Here is a 25,175-nt window from a genome sequence, read left to right as displayed (position 1 = left end):
CCCAAGAGTAGTGCAATTTATTATGAAAGTCAGAACACAAATAGATATTGACTCATTAAAATGTTCCAGTTGATGCCTGGATAAATGAACAGAAAGGGATGACTTCCACGGAAGAATGCAGAAGTAGCTACAGAAAAAAAGTTTAACGTGGACCACATGGAAATGAAAGACTGCATCTTCAACTCCAGGGCCAGGGAAAAGCAGGGCCAAAAAAAATGACAGATCTCTCCCAAGGACCTGACTGTTCTCAACAGACTATGGAAAGTTTGCCAATGGCATCAATGAGAACAGAAGTTGCAAGTCAATCACTGTCATATCCCTTTTAAGTGGCACTTCTACCTGGTCTAGGAAGCACAGATCTTTTTTCTGCCTCTGCTTGCCCAGGGAATATTGCTAGTGAATAATGGAAGTAAAAACTTTTCCTTAAAACAATGCTCCTCTTCATATTACATTTAACTGTCAGCAAAGAGCTAAGAAATCAGTTTCAGTGTCCTGTGATCTTGTTAGGTGAGTCCTAATTAAGGACTTGAATTATTAGAAAAATGTCTCCAAATGACTGTTTTTGTAGCTTTTGCACTTGCTAATGCCCTTATCGTTTGACTCTGGTTTAGAAAGGTCAGCTGGGTCCCCTGGAGGAAACCCTCATTGTGGATTTCCCAACAACAGGAGACGGAGCAGCAGCTGTTCTTGAGTCGGATGAAAGGTCCTCAGTTTGCAGCTGAAGAGCACAATATGAATTACGAGGTCAGAACCTCAGTTTAGTCTCAGTGGCAGCAGCTAGCTGACGTGAGGGGCTGCGAAATCACACTGCATTAGGGGGAGTGTAATGTTTCTGTGTTTTGCAACGTACCCTGTAAGCTCTGGTACATGCTCCAGTAAATGCGCAGGCAGTTTTTCTCCTTCTTCATGCCCCTCTTACAGCGGCAGTTGTAGAGAGATTTCTGCTTGAGAGCCTCCATGGCGCTTTTGCATTCGTCCTTTGCCTCCAGGCCTGTCGCCCGGCTGAAGTTGCTCTCTTTGCCAGCTACACACTGCCTCAGTGTCCTGTATTTAGTACTACAGCTCTGCTCCTTGAGACATTGATCGCTGGCTTTCACGCAGTCCAGGCGGTCCCCTCCAGGCAGCCCGCTCACTTCTGCGGACAGAAGTACATCTAGAAAGAGGAGACACAAACCAACAAACTCTCTTTGAGGCATGTGGCCGATCTAACCAGGGCTCCCGGGCAGGCATCCGGGAAGCACAAGGCACCTCCTCGCCGCAGGCGGCACCTTGCAAACCTCAGGGTGGTTTCAGAAACCACCTGGGGCTTTCACAGTCTTAGGCAGATCCATTTTAGTGGGAACACAGGGGAAGTGGAGGTTTTGACCCTGCCGGTTGGTTTACAAGAGAACGCAGAAAGGAATGGAAACCCACAGGGGTTAACGTGCCTGACAGCACAAGCGTTCGTTATTCCTTGGATCCACTTTGGCGAAACAAATAACATTCCCGCTCCTGTGCTTAACTGAGGGGTTAAACACTCAGCCTCACTTTCCACAACAGCTTTGCTGTAATTTCAATTACATCCACGAACAACCCGCTTGGAGAGATAAGTATCCCCGCTGATTGATATTAGCCTCCTTTTTTTTTGCGTCAGTCACTTTTTAAAGGCTGTACACAGTTCTGCTTATTCTACGTGTATCTTAAAAGTGGGATTTATGATCCCCCCCCTCCATTTCTCTCCACGTATGATGCTTCTGCGGGAGAACAAAGCAAATTACATTAACTCTCTCCTCTCCGCTGTGCCCCCGTCACACTCCCTCAGACACAGGGGCGGAAAGGCAAACACCGCCTGTGGAGAGGGAACCAGCCGGGGCTGCAAACCACTCGCAGTCGGGCAGGTTGCCAGCTCCAGGTGAAAATGTAATCCTTCAGCCGGCTCGGGTCACCCTCCTCACCCCCTAAGCAGCCTTATCTTATTAAGATGAAAAGTTTTCCCGTAACTTGCGAGAGCCCAATTTAACAGGAGGCTACGCAGGCAAGTACCTAAGCGTATAACCTCCCAAAGCTCGAAACGTAGACTGGGCTAAGTGATGTGCGGCAGAGCCATAAAAAACTACTGGAAACTTCACTGTTCTGCCTAAGCAATAAGCTGGCAACCATCAGGCATCCGATCCCATAAACCCTATGCCTTGCTTTATGAAGCGATGTACAGAGAAATCAGACCCCGGCAACTTACCCACTAAGGGCAAAGCGAAGTACAAGAGAGCGAGAAACATCTTGCCGTCTTCGGATGGTTTCCCCAAATGAGCTGCTGTGCCACAACAAAAAGGATCAGCGTGTAGATATTCCAAAACCTCCGAGGTCCAAAGACTCCAAGTTCACATCCATTGAAATCGAGGGAGGTTAAAAAAAAATAATAATAAAAAATAGAAAACCACCTCTCTCCTCTTCACCGCTCCCACCCCCGGCGGCGGGAGCAGCGACGCAAAGGCTGAGCGGCTGAGCTTTTTGCCTTTTTTTTTTTCCACCCCCTTAGGTTTCAGGTCTGAGCAACCTGAAAACACCAGGGCTGACTTAGCGGGAGCGCCGAGAAGTGCACGCCCGGCTGTGGCTGTGTGCGAGTGAGCAGCGGCAGCGGGGCACCGGCGCCGGGCGCCTCCTCGGGTGGGCAGCGCCTCTTCCCGGGGAGGGACCGGGCGTGCACGGGGCGGGGGGGGGAGAACGAGACCCGGGGCGAGCCGCTGAAAGCCCCGACGAAGACTCCCCAGGGTGCTCGTCCCCTCCCCAAACCCGCAACTTTATTTATTCGCCTGCCGGCGGTGCCACCCCTCGCCCCCGCCGCCGGGGCTGGGGCTTTGGCAGGGGCAGGTGCGGCGCCGCCGCCGAGAAACTTTGGCCGGGGAAGCCGTGACGGGCGGGCGGGCAGGGGGCGACCCGGGAGGGTTTCCGAGGGGAAGCCGCCGCGGAGCCGAGCGAGTTAGGGGCAGGGCAGCGGGTGCCGTGCCCGCACCTCAGGAGGCAGACCCGGCTTCCCTCCTCCCCACGTCTCCACAGGGGCCCGGCGGCGGCGGCCTCCCCCTGCCGGCCCCGAGGTGGCCGCCGCTCCTTGTCCCCTCAGCCCGGCCCCGGGGCACCCTGCGGAGGACATCGGCAGCGCCCCCTCACGTCCCCCGTTCGCGGCAAGTGGCCCAAACGGCGAGGCTGTGCCTGTGGTGGCTTCCCCACAGCTGCTACCGTGTAGGGCTGCCCCGAAACCCGGCAGAAGGCAGTTAGCCGAAAATAGCGCCGGTTTCCAGACCTCCTCGTTTTCAGACGCGGAAAATTCGATTCAGGTGTTCTTAGGTTTTGGCTGCAGCCAAATGTTTTCTCTTTGAAAAGGATCAGTATGCACTGTACTTGGCAATTCTGCGAACAAGCTGTTTGGCCCGTTTGACTTGGGGAATGCGCTTCTCCTCGCAACAAATGTTGCCCGAAGGTATCTGCCTCTCCTTCTGAGAAGGGAGATGATCAGGCTGGCCACTTTTACAGAGAAAACTGAGTGGCAGATGGAGCTAGACTGTTGTCAGGTACTTCAGAAACACTTACTTAAAAGCCTAGCATATGCTGGGGTATACAGAAAATACACCAGTCACAGAACCTTGCTGGGTGGAAGCTCTTTTTTTCTGGTTTTCCGCTCCTGCCACTTTCTCTTAACAGGCGGAGCTGTATTTCCCTGAAAACAGACAGATGAACCTGTCCAGAGTACTGATTCTCCCCAAGAAGTCACAGTCCTGATCTCAGGTTGCAACTGACCAAGTCACAACTCCCTGTGTTTTGGTTGTTTAGTATGAGGGGACATATGCTATCTGTGGTGAAAAAAAATCTTGTTATCTGCTGCATGTACAAGGATATCATCGTCAAAGAGAAAGAGAGACAATGGCCAGATTTTTGGAGTGTTCAAAGATAACTAGAAAGTGCTAAATTGGTGATGGCACTGTTGATAGAAGTCAGTCTCAGCTTTTGAAGTAGCTGCTATACAAGCAATGCAACAAGCTGGCCTTCCAAACACTTCTGTATAAATTGAAGTGAGGTACAGAGATGATTACTTCTTCACTGGCAATTTTAACATCTTTACGGCACACAAAGTTACACAAATTATTTGGTACAGCTTGATATAGAAGCTATTTGTATGTCTAATAAACAGGTAGGTTAATTCACCTATAATTTTGAGGTGTAAGTCAGGAATAGCTACAACATTCATACCAGAGCAAGGCAAGCAAAAGTAAGACTGAAATCCAGACCACTATTTGTGAAACCATTCATGCATTAATGTTCTGAATACATACATATGTAAGCACACACATACACGCAGTATTATTTGGTATATAAAACCAACACACTGCACAGCCCTGCATTAATAGTGACTTTCGCTGTTATAAAACACAGCTTTTGTGGGGTGTTTACTATTACAGTGAAATTGAAATCATGTTTTAAAAGTGTTAAAAATAAAAATGTTACTGGCAGTTCAGAAATAACAAGACATCTGGAAAAGCATGCATCCAAAATGCTGAAGATTGTCACTAAACACTCCTCTTGCCAGTCTTTGGTTCATCTCTGAAAAACTAGCATTCAAAGTTAAAAAAGGTTAAAATTTCTTAATCCAAAAAAGTTTTAAAACACAACTGTGTTCTAAAAACAAAATCCAAGGAGAAAGTCCATGCTACATACAGTTGCTCAATGTCCAACCACTGCCTTTTTTTTTTTTTTTTAATCAGGACTAGAGGCATGAGAAAGCTTATTGCATATCATGAGAACAATTGTACCACAGCATAAATTACTATTTTATTTTTCTTTTGGAGATGGAATTTGTTATAGTTTTTGTCAACTTATGTCCAGTATTCATTAGTCTCCAGATGCCATCTTTCCCGTTTATGCCTAAACTAATACTGAGACCCTGGCAGCAGTGAGACAACACAAGTACTTAGCTCTCTTCGTAGAGGATCACTGTGGTTTTGGGTAGCTGAACCGAACTGATCACTCGTGTGTTGGACTCCTGTCCCATCAACACTTGAGGTACGCAGCAAATTCCAAGTGCCATTGTATACATATATCTTATGTATACTCTCCTGCAAATCATAGCTACAAACCATTTTCAGGGTTTTTAAGAATTTACAAAGGTCCCAGCCTGAAAATACCCCAAGCTGGAGTGCCTCCCGCTGCAGAACGCTGGAGCTCCATTGCCCACCTCACCCACTGCCAGAAGTCACTCCTGCTTTGGTGGTGACTTCACTGACCTAATTCCAGACAGGTTATGGCAGTAGTACCCAGCCCAATCTGTAAATTCAGTAACTAGCTAGACTTTGTTTATCCTTAGTGGAGGATGTCAACAATAATGTTAATTGATAGCACTAGTTTTATCTGGAGCTTTTATTTATTTTATTTCAAACAATTATCCCCTACAGGCAAGCAAGACAACTGACTCACCAGGGAGCTGAAGCCTGTGGTATGGCCACCCACTATTTCCACATTTAAGATAGCAAGAAGAACAAACAATGAAGTTAGTTATTTATGAGCAAGATCCCTTTCCTCATCTTGAGAAAAATCATCAGCTGACATATCTGCCACTTTTTCATTGAAACCGCCTAACCCACTCTGTGGCAGGAGTCATAATCCCTGTGCTCTTTTCATGCTCTTTTCCTCTTGCCTTTTACCTCCTCTGGGGTAAAATTAAGTCCATGGGTGCTTTGCTGTTGATTTTGGTCAAACCGTGGTCCACCTTACCATTTGTATGCGACAACCACCCAAGCCATGAGGCTCTTCAGTAAAAGTATTAAAAAAAAAAAAAAAGTAATGTGAACATTGTAAAGATATTTAAGCTAGTTTTCTATTCTATTGGTTGATTTTTACTAAAAAGTTCCAGAACAATGAATATAACATAACAAATATAAGGTACAGCTGGTAGGGACAAACATTTCATTACAAGACAGATGACAACATAATCACTGCTGAATTATTGTTTAAATGCCATTACAATATAAATAATGTGGAAGACAGAACTAACTTCCTGAGCTACTTACTGCCGGCAATAACTGCTATTTCTTCAGGTCTTACATAATTTTAGACTCTTGGTTCTCTGTAGTTACCTACATTAGCTGGTGTTCATTAATTGAAAACTTTTAATAAAGAAAAGGCATAGTAATGAGGAAGGAAGGGTTATTTGCTGTTAGAGATTCCGTGGGGAAAAAAAAAAAAAGCCTGTTTTTTTTTTTTTTGGTTGTAGTTGTTGTTTTTTGATTTTTTGTTTGTATTTCCAAAGTCAAGAACTATGGGCAGATTGAAGCTTCTTGCCACTTACAGGCTGCACCTAAATGCACTGAATACAGGAACAGCATCAAACCCCATCTCTAGTCAGGGCCATATGGTACTTTAGGCCAGTCATACAAGAAGTGTGAAGTCAAAATACTGTTTTTTCTGTATTCAATCATACTGGATTTCCTTCTGCCTCCTCATTTGCATGTAAATTAAAGGTTGACAGCAAACTCTCAGAAGGGTGTCACACGGAAGAAAAGCTGACTCAAATGCTAGTTGATGTTGTTTTGCAGCTAGTCCTGTATGCAAAAGCTGCGGCGCTGGAGCACTACGTTAGGTTGTTCTGGCTGGCTGCAGTTCAGATGACAATGTAATGGCAAGCTGACAAAAAGGTCGAATTAATACATTGACTGGACCACAGCTAGCCAGCTAATTCCCTCTGCCACCTCTGCCATAGACCTCCTTTTAAAGACTGAACCCTGCAAGAAAATATTGAAGTTGGAGCCACTGAGCCAGAGGAAAGTTGCACAGTATTATCTGTGGGCCCAGCAGGTATGTGGAGACACAGTATTTTGAAATAAGAACAGTGCCATAAACTTTACATGTAATTCTTTGGGGAAGGAAAAGGTGAAGCAAAGCTGAAGCTGAATTAATGAGTCAGATATAGCAGGTGGGGGAGAGCAAGCGACTGATGGGAATAAGGCTGTGTGCCATGAGAGCACAAGAGGTAGTGTTTACACAGGAGGTTTTATTTCATAATGAGAAAGGGAGGATGGAAAAGTTAGAGAATTACTAGGGACTGGGGGAAGAATCTGCACTGCATCTTTTTTTTGTCTTACATATATCTGCTTACCATAAAGTCAAAGCACCTAATGGTGGGAATAAGGCAAAAAGGATTTGCTCAAGGCATTAAAGTTTTCTAAAGGACAGATTAAATAACAGTGCTCCAAAAATCAATTTTGAGGGGCTTATGAAGCCTTGAATGGGCTTTTGCAGCACAAAAGCAAGATTGAGTTTTTACTGAACTTGTCATTTATTTGGGTTTACAGCTTTCAGCAAGTATCAGGAAAAACATAAAACAAAAGCAAAGTAAACAATGAGCATTCACACAGTAATCAAATAAAAACCATGTGGAAGCGCAATCCAAATTACTGAGTGACCTAATTCATGCAAAAGTATAAGAAAATAAAGTTCCCAGTTGCAACGAAAAGAAAAAGAAAAAGAAAAAGAAAAAGAAAAAAAGAAAAAACACCACCAACAAAAAAACATCTTTAATCTGAACTGGTAATGAATTCACACAGCTGTTCTTGGCCAGAAAGTTTTCCTAATCTCTTGCTTCCCTGTCCTCATCAGAGGTTGTATTTGTGTAGTGTCAGACCACCCAGAAAAAAAAAATCCTGAGCAAAATCATATCTAATATGTAACTTGTTTTTGACTTCAGTAGAACAGATGTATAAGTACTAAAACACTACAGAGAGCTTGCAGTTAAGAAAGAGAACAAAACGTACACCTAGCCAAATTCATTTACCCTTGAAAGTTGAAAATATGAACAAAACTGTTGCCAGGCACTTGTGGAGCTCCATACCACATACAATTGATTTCATTAAACTTTAAATACTGATATATGGGTATAGGCATTGATGTTTGCTTGAACTGATAGGAAAAAGTTGTTAGGGCGGACTGATGATAGTTGTAGCCCTCGATTTATGTCTTATTGCTGTAAAAGTGGAATAATACAGCCCCCTAGCTGTTCGTAGAGGCAATTCATGCTGAAGTGGGGAAGGTGATTCATGCCTCTACAGCAATGTGCTAAATTCCATAGCACGAAAGAATACAGCAGTCAGCAAAGGAACTTGATGTAAAGAAGTGAGGCAGAAATATAAAAGATGAAAACACAAAATATTATATGTTAAGTGTTAGTAATTCATGTGCCTATAAAGTCTAAAGCAATGCAATTCAGCTGCTAGTGTAGCATCACTTCAAACTTCAGCTTCTAACCCGTATGCCAGCAGCTTCAGCCTTTAGCATCCCATGGGCACTGGCAGCTACTGTGATTCAAACAGCATCAACATGTAGTTTGTTAGCATGCATATACTGGTGGCAACCTTCCTTTTGTCTTCTTAAACTTCCGCGATTACCAGCCCTGTGGTCTTGTGGAAACCATGCAGTTCCGAACCACGGGACAGGAAACCCTACCTTATGCTATGTAAAATATATTTGCATTAGTGAACCTCATAGTCTCTGGAGAAAAACTAAAGTTCTAGAAAAACGATTCATTCTAATTAAGTCCATTGCTGTACAAATATATCATTCCAGGCATATTCAAAAATATATTGGTGGAAAGCATTTGTATCTCAGAACATTGAGATCAAATGAACAGCACCTGAGAAAAGCCCCGTAAAAATGAGAATGTTGGCATCTTCCGTCTGTGTACTGCTTCACTTACGTGTAGGTTTCATTTCCAACACCCTATACTTAATTGAAAGTAATAAAATGTCCACGTACAAAATAGTGTGCAAAAAGTGGTAAAGTTCTCTTTTCAGATGTGCACAGCTCTAGCTAGTGATGAGCATTCAGCTTTCACTGTTCATGCTACACTGGATATGCACACATTTACAGAGCAAAGAATATTAAATCCTAGAGGAAGATTTTGCTTTCACGTACTGTACATATCTTATTCTAAATGGTAGGATGAAATCTGCCCTGACTCATGCCCTGTGTAGGGAAGTCAAAAATGATGCACGGAGGTTAAAGTCATTTTAGACTTCAGTGACCAAAGGCAAAATTATCATCTTAGATTTTCAAAGCTGTATTTCTTGTACATTTGCTAGACTAGCCCTGATGAGTAAAATCAACTGTTCTCCTGACGGTGAATATCACTGAAATTGTAAATTTATTGGAAGTTTCTGAAAAGGTTAGCGACTCTGTCAGTGTTAATTCCTGCAATCTCTGTTTTCTCTGTCTTCCTCTGAGGTGAGAAATTTAGGGTACAAAAAGTCTCAGGGGATTTATATTTGAGGTGAAAGGAGATTAAGAAAAAAAATGGAAGTGGAAGAAACTAGTGTTGTAAATGCCTTGAGGATTTGTCCTATAGAAAAAGCAAAGCTAACTATTCTTAGGTATTTGCCATCAACTGCATGTGGCAGTGTCTCTACTAAAGGTACAGTGATACTGGGGGGAGCTTGGCTGCTTTTTGTTTTATAACAATTGCCTGAGCAGCTCTGCAAATGCCTCAGTAAAAATAATTGCAGACAGAACAATTTGAACTTAGATGTTTAGTCATAAAAATTATTCAATAAATATGGGATAAAAAGACTAAATATTTCTTGAGTCAGCGACAATGGCTCCTTGTATTTTTATTTGTAATTTTATAGTTCAGGAAGAACCTTATGACTGGCAAATGAGATAATTCCCCTGTAATCCAATTGATGATCAGCTGGAAACACACTGTTGAAAATCAAGACCTGTTTGTTCTATTAAAATACCAGATAATCCTGTTTCTTGGCTCTTTTGCCACTACTTCTGTGAAATTCTGATGACAGCAGAATACCCACAGAGCACTGTACACCAAGGAAGTAAACACATCAGGCTAATCTGAAAGGCCAGTCTGAAAGTTGGAGTCACAACTGATTTTTTTCTGCAAGTATTCATTATATCACAGATTCACAGATTCACAGATTTCTCTAGGTTGGAAGAGACCTCAAGATCATCGAGTCCAACCTCCGACCTAACACTAAGTACTCCACTAAACCATATGCCTAAGCTCTACATCTAAACGTCTTTTAAAGACCTCCAGGGATGGTGACTCCACCACCTCCCTGGGCAGCCTGTTCCAATGCTTAATAACCCTTTCGGTAAAGAAGTACTTCCTAACATCCAACCTAAAACTCCCCTGTCGCAACTTTAGCCCATTCCCCCTCGTCCTGTCACTAGGCACGTGGGAGAATAGACCAACCCCCACCTCTCTACAGCCTCCTTTCAGGTAACTGTAGAGAGCGATGAGGTCGCCCCTGAGCCTCCTCTTCTCCAGGCTGAACAAGCCCAGCTCCCTCAGCCGCTCCTCGTAAGACTTGTTCTCCAGACCCCTCACCAGCTTGGTCGCCCTTCTCTGGACTCGCTCGAGCACGTCCATGTCCTTCCTGTAGCGAGGGGCCCAAAACTGAACACAGTACTCGAGGTGTGGCCTCACCAGAGCCGAGTACAGGGGCACAATCACTTCCCTCGACCTGCTGGCCACACTGCTTCTTATACAGGCCAGGATGCCGTTGGCCTTCTTGGCCACCTGAGCACACTGCTGGCTCATATTCAGCCGACTATCCACCAATACTCCCAGGTCCTTCTCGGCCAGGCAGCTTTCCAGCCACTCATCTCCCAGCCTGTAGCTCTGCTTGGGGTTGTTGCAGCCCAGGTGCAGGACCCGGCACTTGGCCTTGTTGAACTTCATGCAGTTGACCTCAGCCCATCGCTCCAGCCTATCCAGATCCTCCTGCAGAGCCTTCCTGCCCTCGAGCAGATCGACACACGTACTTAGCTTGGTGTCATCTGCAAACTTACTGAGGGTGCACTGGACGCCCTCATCCAGATCATCGATAAAGATATTAAATAGGACCGGCCCCAGTACCGAGCCCTGGGGGACTCCACTAGTGACCGGCCTCCAACCAGATTTGACTCCATTCACCACAACTCTCTGGCCCCGGCCATCCAGCCAGTTTCTAACCCAGCGAAGCGTACGCCAGTCCAAGCCACGAGCAGCCAGTTTCTCGAGGAGAATGTTGTGGGGAACGGTGTCAAAAGCCTTACTGAGGTCAAGGTAGACCACGTCCACAGCCTTTCCCTCATCCACCAAGCGCGTCACTTGGTCATAGAAGGAGATCAGGTTCGTCAAGCAGGACCTGCCTTTCATAAACCCATGCTGACTGGGCCTGATCGCCTGCTTGCCCTGCAAGTGCCGTGTGATGACCCTCAAGATAATCTGCTCCATGAGCTTCCCCGGCACTGAGGTCAAACTGACAGGCCTATAGTTCCCCGGGTCTGCCCTCCGGCCCTTCTTATAGATGGGCGTCACATTGGCTAGCCGCCAGTCAACCGGGACCTCCCCCGATAGCCAGGACTGCCGATAAATGATGGAAAGAGATATCAACCCCAGCTCTAGCTGTTAAAGAAATTCGGCTGGTTTAATCATGTAATCATGTGATGCACAGATAAATCTACAGTACGGTCTCTAGGTGGATATAGTCACTTGCTGGTAACACCAGTAAATAATTTAAAAAAAAAAGCTTTTTGATGGAATGCCTGCATCGATCCTGCAGCTTTACTAACAGACATAATTGAGTTGAAAAGCAACAATATCTTCTTTTAAATTATGAAGGTGCACTATTCAAACTTCCTGGATGCTGTCTAAACTCAATCCTTATTCTAATTGTTTACACGTAGATGCATCCTGCATATTTATTCCTAAATAAACCATACCCTGACTTGGCTATAAAAGTAACCAAATGTAAAGGATACCTGACTTCTCACCCCATACCGCTTCTCACCCCATCCCACCCCCTCACTGAGGGGGATGCGAACGTTGGTTTGCTCTTTGCTTTAAGCAGACACACTACTGCCTTCTAATCTCAAGAATATATTTCACTTGACCAGAAAGTAACAGATCAGACTGAGGCTTCTGTTTTAGCAGAGAAAACCCATTTCAGCTGGGTGGACCAGACTAAACACAAGGTTTGAAAAGAAAGCCTTCCCCCACTACTGTGTGGTTGCCACAAGAGTCCTTCTCCAGGTGGTTTCCTGACCTGAAGTTAACTCAGAGTCTCCTAGAGTGCCTTAGGTCTTTGTTTCGCTGGCACCTCCAAGGCTTGCCTGAACAGATTCAGGCACTCAGAAAGAGCCTCAACTCTCATAGGAGCCCTCAGCTGGCCCTTGCTGAGCTCTCCTAGGAACCCTTGTTGGTCCTTGCTTACACCATCATGCCTCCCTTGCCCTCCACTGGAGAGGCTTCTCCCTCTAGATGGGCTGGATGCAGCAGCCAGGCCAAGGAAAGCACGTGGGCATCTTTTTGATTGACCTGGAACACCCTTCGAACACTTGGGATAACAATAGAAACCAGTAATAAGAAGTTTCTTTAAAAAAAAAAAAAAAAGCAGGTTAAATACACAAATACACACATACTTTATACAAAGAACTTGCTTTGATTTTCATTTAAATTATGTTAGCTCAGGTTTTCCTGTACACTGGTGAATAAATATTGGTCCACTAAAGGGAAGAGCACGATCAAGACTACATTGGTTCTTCTCTTCTGTAAAGCACTTGTAAGGACAATGTCCTGATCCTAACCGGGAAGAGCATCCAGCATACAAGACTGTCTAATGTCTGGTTGTTTGCTTCTTACAAACAATACCTGAAAACATTTTCTAAAGGGCATTCTTCTGAACGCAGCAATGGCTATATATATACACACAACTGAGCTGTACGGTTTATTTTATAAATGGCAGAAAGGCTAGAAAGCTGCATTTCTAAGTAAGGAAGAGAAGGAAGTTTCTGATGCGGTCATTTTTCATAGGAATTTCTGAGTTATTAGTATAAGAAAGCAAAAGAAAGAACCATAGGGTAATCAGACAAAATGTTAAGATAAAATATAAATATTTACTATAAATTTGAAGCTGTAAAAAATTACTTGCAGGAAGGCAGTGTGACCCATCCAAGTCTGTGACTTTGTTAATTATCCAGTAGATCATTATTTATAACAAAACAACGCAAACTTTTAAATATGTACAGTAATGGCTTCTTGCCAGAATGAAATGTAATCACGATGTTCCCAGAATTACAAAAAAAATCAAAGCAATTATGATTAATACCATGATTTTTGAACATGATTACATTGTAATCTGTGTAAGATCAAACTGGAGCTAGTCATAGCAACCTGATGGATGCACAGTAGGACTTTGTGAAAGCCCTGTGCGGCACGTTTGAGTTCTTTATCCTTCTTCATCAGAAAAAGGAGGCAAGAAAAAAATAAACAGGAGCACGAGTTCAAACGGAAGGGTGGCAGCACAACTGGACTTTCAGAAAAACCTGACTGCAGAGGACCTTCAGGGATGCCAGGTGCTGAGCTCATGACCACCTTGCTTAACGCTCTGCTCCTCCAGCTTACTGACAGCCACTGCTCCTGTCAGCCAGGAAGGGGGAAGCAGAGAGAATCATGATCCTAAAACTGGATGTTTTTGGTCTCTGTGACAGAGTGCCTGTTAATGCACAGAACAATAGCTCACATCATTTAATTTACTGCATGGCAATTCATGTATACATTCAATCTGCCCTGGCCTAAACCAGACCATCTTCATGAAGAAAAAATTGTGCATATCCCTAGGATATATCCTTGTATTTGGACCATTAAGGCTCAGATTATGCCTTTGTAAACTAGGTAATCCCACTCGTTATCCATTTTGGTCTTGCCTATCTATATATGTTGTAAATGGTTTGAAACACACACTCCTTTGATGCTGTTCAGAGGATTAGAAAGGAAACTACAGTTTTGGCTAGAACTGTGGGAATTACTCTAACATTAAAATCCAATAGTTTTGCGAAACCATTTTGAGAGAGAAAGTCCTTATCCTAAGTGTCAGAGAAAAAAAAAAAAAGCAAGCAATGGCACACTAGATTGTTAGCTTGCCAAAAAGTTAGCTCTACCACAGTAGTTTTTGAAGACCTGGAAAACACCATGAGGAGTACCAAGAAGAAAGGTGTTGATCCCAGTGCATGTACGTCACTGCATCACCTCAGTTTTATTTGAAAATGCATACATTGCATTTTTTGGTGGAATGTGTTAAAATCTTGAGCCTAACTGGTTAAGCGTTGTAATTCACATTCAGGTGGAATACTGTTATATTTTAATTTAATTCTCACCTTTGGACACTTAAACTTCTTCAAATTTTACTTGTTGAAAATGCCTAGAAGAATTCCATTATCAAGAAATAGACTCCATAGATAATCAAACCCTAGAGTTGAACATACATAACAAAAGAGAATAAATTTCGTCTTCAAGATGCAGGCACTTGTGTAGATTGAAAAAAGAATTTCAACAGACCTGCCTTTGTCTGCTGGAAAATACGACACTAAATTCAGCATACTTTTTTCTTCTCAAAACACAACATGGAACTCTCCTACATTGCTGCTCTTAATATTAAGAGCTCATGTTATTGACTTCTTTGCCAATTGTTTGCCCACCTAAAATATTTGAAAAATCTTGCTGTTTTTTTTCTTCTTCTTCTTCATTAATGGTATGTTTTATGATCTCAAAATATTTTAAATAGGAAAAACTATTTTAGTGCAACTGTAGTCACTATCCACAGGTTGTGTGTAACCACCAAAATAATGCTATTTCCTATGATGCTTTGAATTTGCACTTTTTGCAGACTTCAATAAAAAATCATTATAATTTTGATATTTGTGATATTAACTATTTCTACAATATAGAAGAATATTATTTGACATATTACTGTCCTTTTGACAACTGCTCAAACCACTTTTATTCTATTGTAAACAGACTGAATTAAAGTGATGTGCCAAACTTAGTGTATACAAATTGCGCAGATTTCAAAGTTATTGATTTCTGACAGTGCTTACAGGCATTAAGCAATACTTTTTCAGCCATCTGAAATAGCTCACTTCATCGTGGAGACTATATTGAAGGAAAGTTGAAAATGTTTTGACTGCCCAGTCAATATTCATTTTACTTTGAGATTCAGGACTTACAAAAAAATAAAAATAAAATATTTTTTTAATTTCTCAATCATCTTTCAGCCCATGGCATAAAATAATATTAATCCCTATAGGGAAATATTGCCTTTTTTTTTTTTTTTTTTTGTCGTCCCAGAGGGATAACCACAAGGGCTCTTCCTGCAAGATTTCCATGAAAGAGCAAATGCTCTTTCTGCTAAATTTCTACTTTATGCAGAATGTAACAGCTGATGAATATTGACTGAAGTATGTAAAAGAAGATCATCAAGTCCAACCGTTAACCTAGCACTGCCAAGTGCTAACTTGCCACTAAACTATGTCCCTAAACACCACGATTACAAGTCCTTTAAATACCTCCAGGGATGGTGACTCAGCTGCTTTCCTGGACAGCCTCTTCCAAATTCATGTGCCCAAAGCTGGGTCCAAACCCACTACCCTGGAATTAAGAGTCCCATGCAATCAATACCTTGGAAGACAGCTTCCACTCCAACATAATACTGTTTCTAAAATAAAGCATTTGGTTGAGTTTACTGTACTGTAAAGCCACTCAAGAATGTTTTCATTTCTGTAATGATTAGAGAAAAGTCAGGTTCCCCAGAAAAAAAAAAAAAAAAAAAACCTTTAGGATTTTAAGATGAGAAGTAACTAGGCATTGTATTGCAAACCACTTTACCAAGGCAGAGTTACCACATTTCTGTGTAAGACTTGCAAGACAAGAGTATCTATGCCTATGCTGTGCAAAAATAGCTCTTATGGAATAAATCTGACACTGGGCTCACCATGCACACACCACAATGTCAATTTATTCCCGTGCAGGGACCATTTATTCTAGCTGTCCAGATCCCTGGAAACTTAGATGAGGCACTGCCAAAACCACTAGATATCCAGAAATTCTGGAGAAATGCCTAACATCCTCAAATCTGATTGAATAGACCAGAGGTTATGTAAATTCAGCCCTGTTCTGGTTTCCAGGAGAGACCTTGAAAGGAGAAGACTAGACATTTAGCTACTTGGGCGATATGGAACACATGTAGAGCACATAAGAGAGCAAGAAGCAAGAAAGTAACTAACTTTCTGCCAACAGACGTTGGAGTACGTTTAGCAGAAGGATTTTTTTTTTCCCCCCTCTCATCAGCAACCTAAAAGCTTCCCAAATCCTGATTGAGGTTTTATTGTGGCACAAAAGTAAAATAAATGTCAGATAACAGTAACTTAGATAACAATAAAAGGCAGGGAGAAGAGTATTACGCTATGTAAAATGCTAAAGTGAAAAAAATCTGACAGGATCAGCCTTAATATTTCTGTTGTTCCAACCAAGACTTAAAACAAGTAAACTTAACATGTCTCAGCAGAAACTTTTCAGCTTAAATTTAATCACACAATTTATTAGAAAAAAGCTATTTTCAGCTGGACTTATGTACCTAAGACGATAAGAAAAAGTTAGGTTTATTTTATTGCTGTTCCAGATGGTAGCCAAAAGGGACTGAGAAGCGTGGGAGTAACCATTCTCCACTTACGTGGGGTTTGGATTTAGAAAGTTACATATGTCATGCAACTGCCAACTACTTCTTAAAAGTTTCCACGGCTTGTAGCACTGGACTCCACAGAGACAATGATATGAAGAATAAAGAGAAACTAATTCAGTGTTTTTGCAGCTAGCATCCCTTGCAGAGAAGGCAGTTCAAAGGAAATGCAACTTGAGGATTTGTGGAGGGCTGGCAGGTTTAGAGACATTCATTTTCTATATATGATTCAGGCCATCTCTTCACTGAAAGATAATTTATCTGAGAGTGTCAAGATAGGACTCAAGAAAAGAGATACAGAGTAGATCTGACCTGACTTATGAATCTGCTATTTTATTTCTCTGACAAGAAATGTAAGGAGAGGGACAGACTGAGTAGCAGTAGATTACACTGACACTTAGTAATCCGTGCATTAAGAAAGACCTTTGAACTCCAGCTTCCTGGATTGAAGAAGATAAGCCACATCACAGAACTGATGCATCGATACCACTGTACAGGCTGTGAGAAATAAACTGCCCAATTTCAGAGTACAATTATTCGGAATTCAAGAAACAGTACAGAGATAAACCGTGTATTTTTTCTCACTAGTGGCAAGAAAAATGTCAGTATGGCTGCTACAAGCACAGATACCAGTAACACACAGTGAATTACCTACGGGATCTTTAACACGTTGTTCCTTGTGGCCTCTAGTCAAGACATCCATATCTATGTAAAAAATGATCTTTAGGAATATACATTAAGTGCAGTACATTTACATCCCATCTAATTGTATCCATTTAATAACAGGTGACTTAGGAGCCTAGTTGCCACAGATTCTTCATACATTTAATGAGACAAAGCACTATCACTTCCACTTCTTAATTATTTGTTTTTAGCTAGTAGTCAAGAAACCAGAACAGGAGGAAAAACCGCATGTATAATTACCTTAAAATGGATTTTATAAAGGCTGAAGGACCTGAATCAGTTAGCGGTTGGATAAGGCGTTTGTAAATGATTTGGTAGAAAACCTAAGCTAGAAAGCCCTGAAAACCCTGAGAATCCTGGTTAACAAAATATGGTATCATCTAAATATTTTTTTAAAATTACTTGAGCCAGAATCATCCATTAAAGGGTGCCTTCTGATGTAAAGTTGCAGGAAATTCTGAACCACAAAAACAATCAGCCGTTTCTTTTCAAACCTTACCAATACATATGAAGTGTCCCTGCCTGCCTCTCATTTAGCACCATGCCACTTAAAAAAAAAAAAAAAAAAAAAAAAAGTAAGATTTTCTTATTTGGAAGAATCTCTTGGAAAATCTGAAAAAGCAAGCATTAAATCAAGTCTTGCAGCATCCTGAAATGATGTCCCATATAATAATTATATCCCTTCATACTTCAGGAGAATAAGGGACTGAAAAACACTGAGGAAAATAAAAAAGTGAGTCAGAAAAGGCCAGTAGAAGTTGCTAAAGTCATAGGATTTCTGGACCAGACACAATTCAGAATTCTGCAAATCAAAATTTTATACCCCATTCCAGACAGTTGATGAGGAAAGTAACCCTAGCCAATATGACTCAGATAAAAATTACCTCCTGGTCCCACTCAGGTGATCATCTTAACCCTGAGCATGTAAGCAAGTTAAATCCAATTAACCTCTGACATCCTAAACAATAGCCCCATTTTTACCTGCTGCCAATCTCTTACCATTTAAGAAAGGGCGGTTCCCTTCTCCTATACCATGCACCAAGAAGAAACATCGAAGTCCTGGTGTATGCAGAATAGCAGAAGCCCTAGCCCATGGTCTAATTAAAAATATTTCTGTTTATGGACTGCGTCAGAGAAGTACACAAACAAGTTCCCCTTTAAACCTCTCTGGCAATGCCAGTAAGTATCCAAAGCTTTATATCACAAACTTTGAATTCTGACTCATCATCGGCTCACTGTGTCACACACATCCTTTCATTAATTTATAAATTTCCATCCTGAAGTAGTTCAGTTCCTGCCTCTGTGACCTTGTCTGGAAAACAGTTCCAGAGCTTCACACAGATTGCCAAGATCCTTCTTCTAAATTTCCCATTTATTCATAATTGGTTGTATGTATCTGATCTTGAAATGGTGCTATCCTTCAACATAAAAGTCTTCTCGCATCACATCTACCCCCACACGTACTCATAAAGATATAACCATATGCCCTTTCAAGCTTTGTTTTGCCAGATAAGCTATTTTCATCTCAGCTGAGAAAATAGGTACTCCTTTCCCCTAACCATCCCACTCTGCACCTGCTGTGAATTAATGTGGGTCATGACAACTGCAAACAATAATCTGAGAGTTGTCTTACCAGTGCCTTGTAAAGCAATGTTAACGCCTTATTGTCTTCACTAAAAATCCTTCGCTTAATGTAACCTAAAACTGCTTCACAACCATGATATAACCGTGGCTCCTGGTCACCATACAACTGACTCATGCAGCAAACCCCTTCTCTCTACGGTTGCCAGCAGTTATCAAGTCACCAGCTTTTACCAAAAGAACATATTAGTCCCCTAACAGTGCTTTCTGTGCTATTGGGTTTCCATTCTGTCAGTCCCTAAAGTCATTTGTTTTTTTCTGCTAGCCATATTCCAACTTCATTAGATCTGTTAATGCCAGACCCATTCTAGTTTGACCAAGCTCAAAAATATTATTTAAATCAGTCCTAAGACCAGTCCAAAAGGAATTCTACTACCAACCTCATTTCATTTCCGTATTTCCATTTTAACGTAATCCTCTTTTAATGTAACTCTCAGTGCCTCATCCACCTTACAATTTTTGCAGTAATGCCCATCTTCTCCACCTTAAATAACTGCCCAGTAGGAACAATATAATGCCTTGTTTTGATCGAGGTAGATTAGGTTCACTCCATTACTCTTTTCTGGGACAATTATCTTATCAAAGAAAGATATTAAGTTAGTTTGACATGATCTGCCCTTGATAAAACCATGTTGTAGCTTTTCCCACTTCCCATTTACTGCCAGGTCCTTGATAGTTTTTTCCTTCAAAATCTATTCTAAGACCTTGCTCGGTGTTGAGGTCAAACTACCAGGTCTGCCTTTTATTTGACCACCTTTTTCCCTTTTCTGAATACAAGGAATATCTTTATTATTCTTTATCTGTATGGAACTAGCCCTGAATTGAACAGATACATTTAGATCCCTGCAAATCAGCATTTGCATTTGCTGATACTTTCCGTGCCCTTAAAACGTCATTCTTTAACCCTCTCCATTTCATCCTAGTAAGCAGGCTACGTTTAGCTGCTAGCTCACGTATGGGAACTTCCATTACTCTGTCTTCATTCCCTTTAAGTATCTTTTTATTATTCTTAGGCACTACATTATCCCCACTGAAAAGTGAGACAATGCATTCATTTGCTATTTCAATCATTCCTAGATTGCTGGTAATCTCCATTTCATTTCTGGGATTCTGTGGTTCCTTACTTCTTACTTTTGTGCTCCCTTTTACTAATGCGTCTGAAGAACCATTTTGTACTTGGTTTAATTGCACGAGCCAACTCAGTGAGGTTCTTGGCCGTGCTCATAATTCTCTATCACTCTTCAGAAGATCCATTATGAACTAGGAGAGGAGGCAGAGGCTGATACTGAGCACACTGACACTTTCCTATCCCTTATTTCCCACAGTGCTCCCCAGGAAAGTGCCTTGATGCGTAATTAACTAACTTCAATGAGTACGGAATATTGGCCACAATACAGACAGAACTGACTAAATATTTAGGTATGCTCATGCTAATAGGGGCTCATCATTTTCAGCTTACAGATTTGCAGGCACTCATCAAAGATATTTCTGAATTGCTGGAGTCTGTCTTAAAGAATTCATGGAGGAACTGGGAAGTTCCCAGAGAAATACAACAGGCTAGACTTAGCGTTTGCCTTTACTGCTTGGTAGAATTTTACACCGTACAGACTGAGGTTTGAGAGAGGTACTAGGACAGATTGTTTAACAATTAAAGTGCAGATACTTGGAAGACAAACAGGCAAATACAAAACACCAGTAAGCCTTGGTTTGTCACAAACAAAGCATGTCACGTTATTGTAACTTCCTTCCCTGATACACCAGCTGGCCAGATGGATGAATCTGCTGCAGTAAATGTGTCGTACCTGAACTTTGATAAAGGATTTTGACATCAACACTGGATTTTAATGCTTCCTTATATCACATTCTCATAAGTAAACTATTTCCTAAAGCCGAATTGTTCAAAAATAGAGGAGCATACTGGGGAAAGAATCATCCCATACCTATTTTCTTCCATCTGTTGCAAACAGGCTAGGTTGTCCTTCGATCTGAGCTAATTATGATCATGATCTTCCATGTGGCCTACAGTACTTGCTATTATTACAGTGCACAGCTGATCAAAAAACTTGCTCTCGGTGAATAGTTTCCAATGACTGACTCTCCAGGGCTTCACAAAAGGGATCGCATGGGAACATGAGCCAGGTGCAATCCTATTCAGTGTTTTTATTAACATCTTGGAAGGTAGAATAGCAAGCGTGCTAATGAAATGTGTGCAGCTCAGCGTATAGTCTTGAGGAGGGGATGGAGAAGGGGAAGAAAGTGTTTTGGAGGAAAGAAAATTCAGAATACCGTGACAAATGGGAAGGGTGGTGCGGAATATTCACTACGGGCAAGAGCAACATGATACGTTTATTGGCAATGGATCTAACCCTCGCATGCATTAAGGAATGTCTGCCCAGCAGAAAGGGGTCTAACAACACCAGAAATGCAGAATATGAGAAAAGAAACAAGACACCAAGAACAAATTGATGCAGAAAGGGTGGTGGAATCGGGTGCAGTTGGTCTAAAAAAATAAAAATAAATAAAATAAGCCAGGGAAAGCCAGGCAGGACAGCCATCTCACAGGGCTTCCCACAAGTACTGCCAATGGTTCCCTGGCCTGGACTGCCTGCTGTGCTTTGCAGCCCTCCATGCCCAACTCTTACATCACCTACTCAGGACGGCTTTACTGAATTTTTTGGAAAAATAAAGATTACAAATACAAATGCATGCATATCAGACTCTTCATCATTAAGTCCTTTGATTAAATAACTTCCCCTCCCCCCCAAACTTTTTTCCCATGCTGGAAGATCTAAAAGTATTCACAAACAACAATGATTGCTTCTGAACTGATATTTAGGCTATGTTTCCTTATTTTAGCAATGAGAGACGAGGGTTAAAAATGCCATCAACAGAAGCACATTTATGATTTTTGTACAAATGAAGAAGGACAAGCCAAAACATATGTGAAAACATATGAAAACCCCGTGTGTTATTTGCTCTCTTCTATAGCCTTTGCAGACTCAACTATAGGTACCACTTTTGTATTCAAAGAGCTGGTCTGCTGAAGGCATTAAATATTGTGATTTAATTCTCAAAATAGCAAAAAGTATACTTATTTCAAGGAAGCAACATCTTTTTCTATTTATTCTAGTTCACTTTCCTTCTGTTATTTTCTTTCAATAAGCTTTGAAAAGACAAACCCAAAAGAATTATTGACATGCATTTCACATATATGTTTTTATTATTCTGGCTGTGCACTGAGTCCTGGCATACATATGCAAACGTGTGCCTTGAAGCATTTCAAAATTCCAGTATTAAAGGCAGATAATCTCCCAGAAGCATCAGTGGGAAGGAATGTGGAAGGGATAGAAACATAACCATAGGTGCTCTTTTATATGTCATCTTTAAAAAAAAAAAAGATGAAATCACAGCGTAACATCCCTATCAATAGGCAGTTATTTACTATTGTTAAGTCTTCACTAAATGTGTTTTTCTGCCCACAAAGGGCAGTATGGAAAATAGAGGGTACAGTACTATAGAGATCTCTTTTTTAGCTTGAATTTTACAAAGCAGCTTTTAAAACCTGAAGGTAGCACAGACCTTTTCCACAACATTTTGGAGGAAAGAAGTATTCTGAAAACCATTCAGATTGTTTTGAAGGAGTGAGGACAACAGCTTTTGTCTGAATAAATAATTAGAATTGGGACCCTTCCTACAAAACAGTTTGTCACTGAAAAATACCATATGGCCCAATTTTGTTGAGAGGTTTTAAGAGATCATGCAGTTTCAGTAGTTGTGCTAAGAGCAAGTTTTCGGATTCAGAATGCATATTTTAGTCAAACTGAGATTCCCCTTCCTCAAATAGGATTTTTTTCCATGGTCTGGGCACCTGCATGAAATTGGAATAGTCCATACCAGGCCCTTAATACTGCCCGACTCAGGCCAGGAGTATGTATCTACGTCTTCCAAATGTGTAAGGAAACTGCCATATTTATAAACAGGAGCGTGATAGATGGAACCATAAAATTAATATTATAAAATAATATTATAAAATAATATATAATGTATATTATATATGTAATATATTATATATAACTAATAATATAATAATATATAATATAATTATTATGTATTATATATTATATAATGTATAATATATAATATTATATAAATATAATATTATAAAATAATTAGCATAGAGGTCTAGAAGTATAATGGACATCTCCTGGTTTTGCATGGTAATTATTTCCAGCATACAGACAAACTCATTTGGCCTTAATGGATACAGCAAAGGTCTAACAGTTATCTAACCTAGCATTAAATACTTCTGTTATGAATAAAGATAATAAAGCAGTTTTGGTCATCTATACTTTTTTTTTTTTCCTACATTTGCAGTATTAAGTAGAAATAAAGCTTAAAGAACCAACATAAACATCTTAAAGTCTCCTGAAATAGAAGGAGCAAAGAAATAATGACAGCTGCTCTTCTAATAATTTAGCAGCATTGTATATGAGTTTCTGAGATCAGTTTAAGTAAAAAGAAAAAAAAAAAAAAGTTTTTTTTACTTACATGAATTAATTGTAAAATAATTACTTTCTCTGCTTCAGTGTCCATTAAGATTTTTATATGTTTAAGGTTAAATTTATGCAACAAAAAGAGATAAACCAACATACTGGTGTTTTCTGGTAACAGGAAACATACCATACCAAATTGATTAAACATGAAGGATTTTCAACGGATTGATTACTGTACTTCAGCTCAAGATTACGTAACTCTTTTATACATGGAAGACACAAATAATTAAAAGTATTTTTTTCACTGTTGTAGCTTTCCCCGCAGCTCCTCAATGATAACCAATATTTATGCAGAGCAAACAGCAGTTTTCCAAGGAAAAAAAAATAAGAAAATTTTGTGTGAAAATTTATAACCAAGGCATTATTTTGTATTGCAATGTGCACTCCAGATCTGAAAAGTTCTTTCTCCGTTACAAAAGTTATTATCATTATGCCAAGCTAAATAAGAGCTCTGATAAATGTTTCAAAATGAGAGCCTAATTTGTCACTTATCCAAATACTACAGAATAGCAGAGTAAAAAAGTTCCAAGATAATTGTCTGTCAGCGGAACAGACAACTGAACTAGACTCCAAAACACCGCAGAGGAGCAATGTGGATACCTGTATAACACGTGCTGTGTTATTGCAACCAAAGACAACAGAAAGCTTAGATTTAAAAACACAAAAGAGTAATTTTTGCTTTTGTTACCCAAGGGATCCTTGAAGCCTTTCCAGATGGAATTGTACAAACTCTTGGATATAAGACTCAAATGGAGATATCACAATGCAAATAGCAGGCTCTCTCCTTGTAAAGAACATCTGTTGTGAAGTTGTTTACATTCCTAACAAAATGGAAGAGAGTATAGTGACTTCTCTATTGCAACCAGACATGTTAGGGGGAGTACAAACTCACTTCTTAGAGTGTTTTTAAATAAATTATAAATACACGTGACTTTTCCCTAATTCACAATTCTGTCACCTGAAAGAAAAAACAATATGAATTTTGGGCACAGATAGATATGCTGTTTGGAAATTTATTTTTTTTTTAATTATATGGATTTTTCTAGTTTCCTCCTTGATACAAGGAGGAAACAGAGTGTGCATTCATGAGTCCCTTGCTGAGGAGTCCACTAGAAATGGAGAGCTTCCAGCCTGTGGCTTGGTGGTTTGCTCTCACTCTTTCAGAGATAATGACTAGGCTGTGTTTAATCTGCATTCATCAGGGATTTGAGAGGCAATAAATTATAGGTTATTAGTGCATTTTAATATTCTTCTCCTCTGCTGTCCTGCTCCAGGTTTTCAGAAATAGTTGAAGTTCTTATTTCAGTTTTTATTATCATTAGGAACTCATATTTAAGCAGAGATCACTGAGTTCCTGTTCTGCTGTCCCCGTGCTCCTTGCATCCTGCTGAGCCTGGGAAGGAACCAGGTGATGGAAGAAGCAGAACAGCTCCAGCCTCCCCTGCCATGCAATGGGTGATCAGTGGGAGGGGGGAACAAAAAAAAATGTTTTTTGCATTAAAACCTCTCTACTACATTTTACTATTATTACATATTACATTAAAATGCCTTGCTGTGCTTTAACAATGATGCTTTAAATAGTAGAGCTAAAGCTTTGATTTTAAAAGGCACCTTATCGAATTAATTTTGAAAGTTGGCTATTTTTTATGCTTGCTTTTGCTAAATAATTACTGGGTTTCTCATTATTAGTGGTCTCCCTCCATCAGCACTGCTGCTCAACACCACACTCCAAGTGGCTAGTGCTCTTTCTTTAATATATAGATATGCTATT

The 25,175-nt window shown here is 40.7% G+C and overlaps 1 protein-coding gene across 3 annotated transcripts in view; it reads right to left on the bottom strand.

The window, feature by feature from the left end:
* GFRA1 (GDNF family receptor alpha 1) overlaps window positions 1–25,175 on the bottom strand; it is a 274,556-nt gene that overhangs the window by 155,964 nt on the left and 93,417 nt on the right. Inside the window, exons 1-2 of one of the 3 annotated variants that reach the window (XM_048060503.2) lie at window positions 2,216–2,707; window positions 851–1,153 (exon numbers count right to left, since the gene is read on the bottom strand). In XM_048060503.2, coding sequence (XP_047916460.1) covers window positions 851–1,153; window positions 2,216–2,255 — 343 coding nt within the window. In that variant the 5' untranslated portion in view covers window positions 2,256–2,707. Of the gene's footprint in view, window positions 1–850; window positions 1,154–2,215; window positions 2,708–25,175 lie in introns of those variants that run through there. The other 2 variants (XM_067000420.1, XM_067000421.1) reach the window with 2 other exon arrangements.

This window comes from Anser cygnoides, chromosome 7, assembly GCF_040182565.1.
Source record: "Anser cygnoides isolate HZ-2024a breed goose chromosome 7, Taihu_goose_T2T_genome, whole genome shotgun sequence".
Lineage (NCBI taxonomy): Eukaryota > Metazoa > Chordata > Aves > Anseriformes > Anatidae > Anser > Anser cygnoides.
Note: the sequence above shows the minus strand (reverse complement) of the source record. Positions and strands in the feature narration are given on the sequence as shown.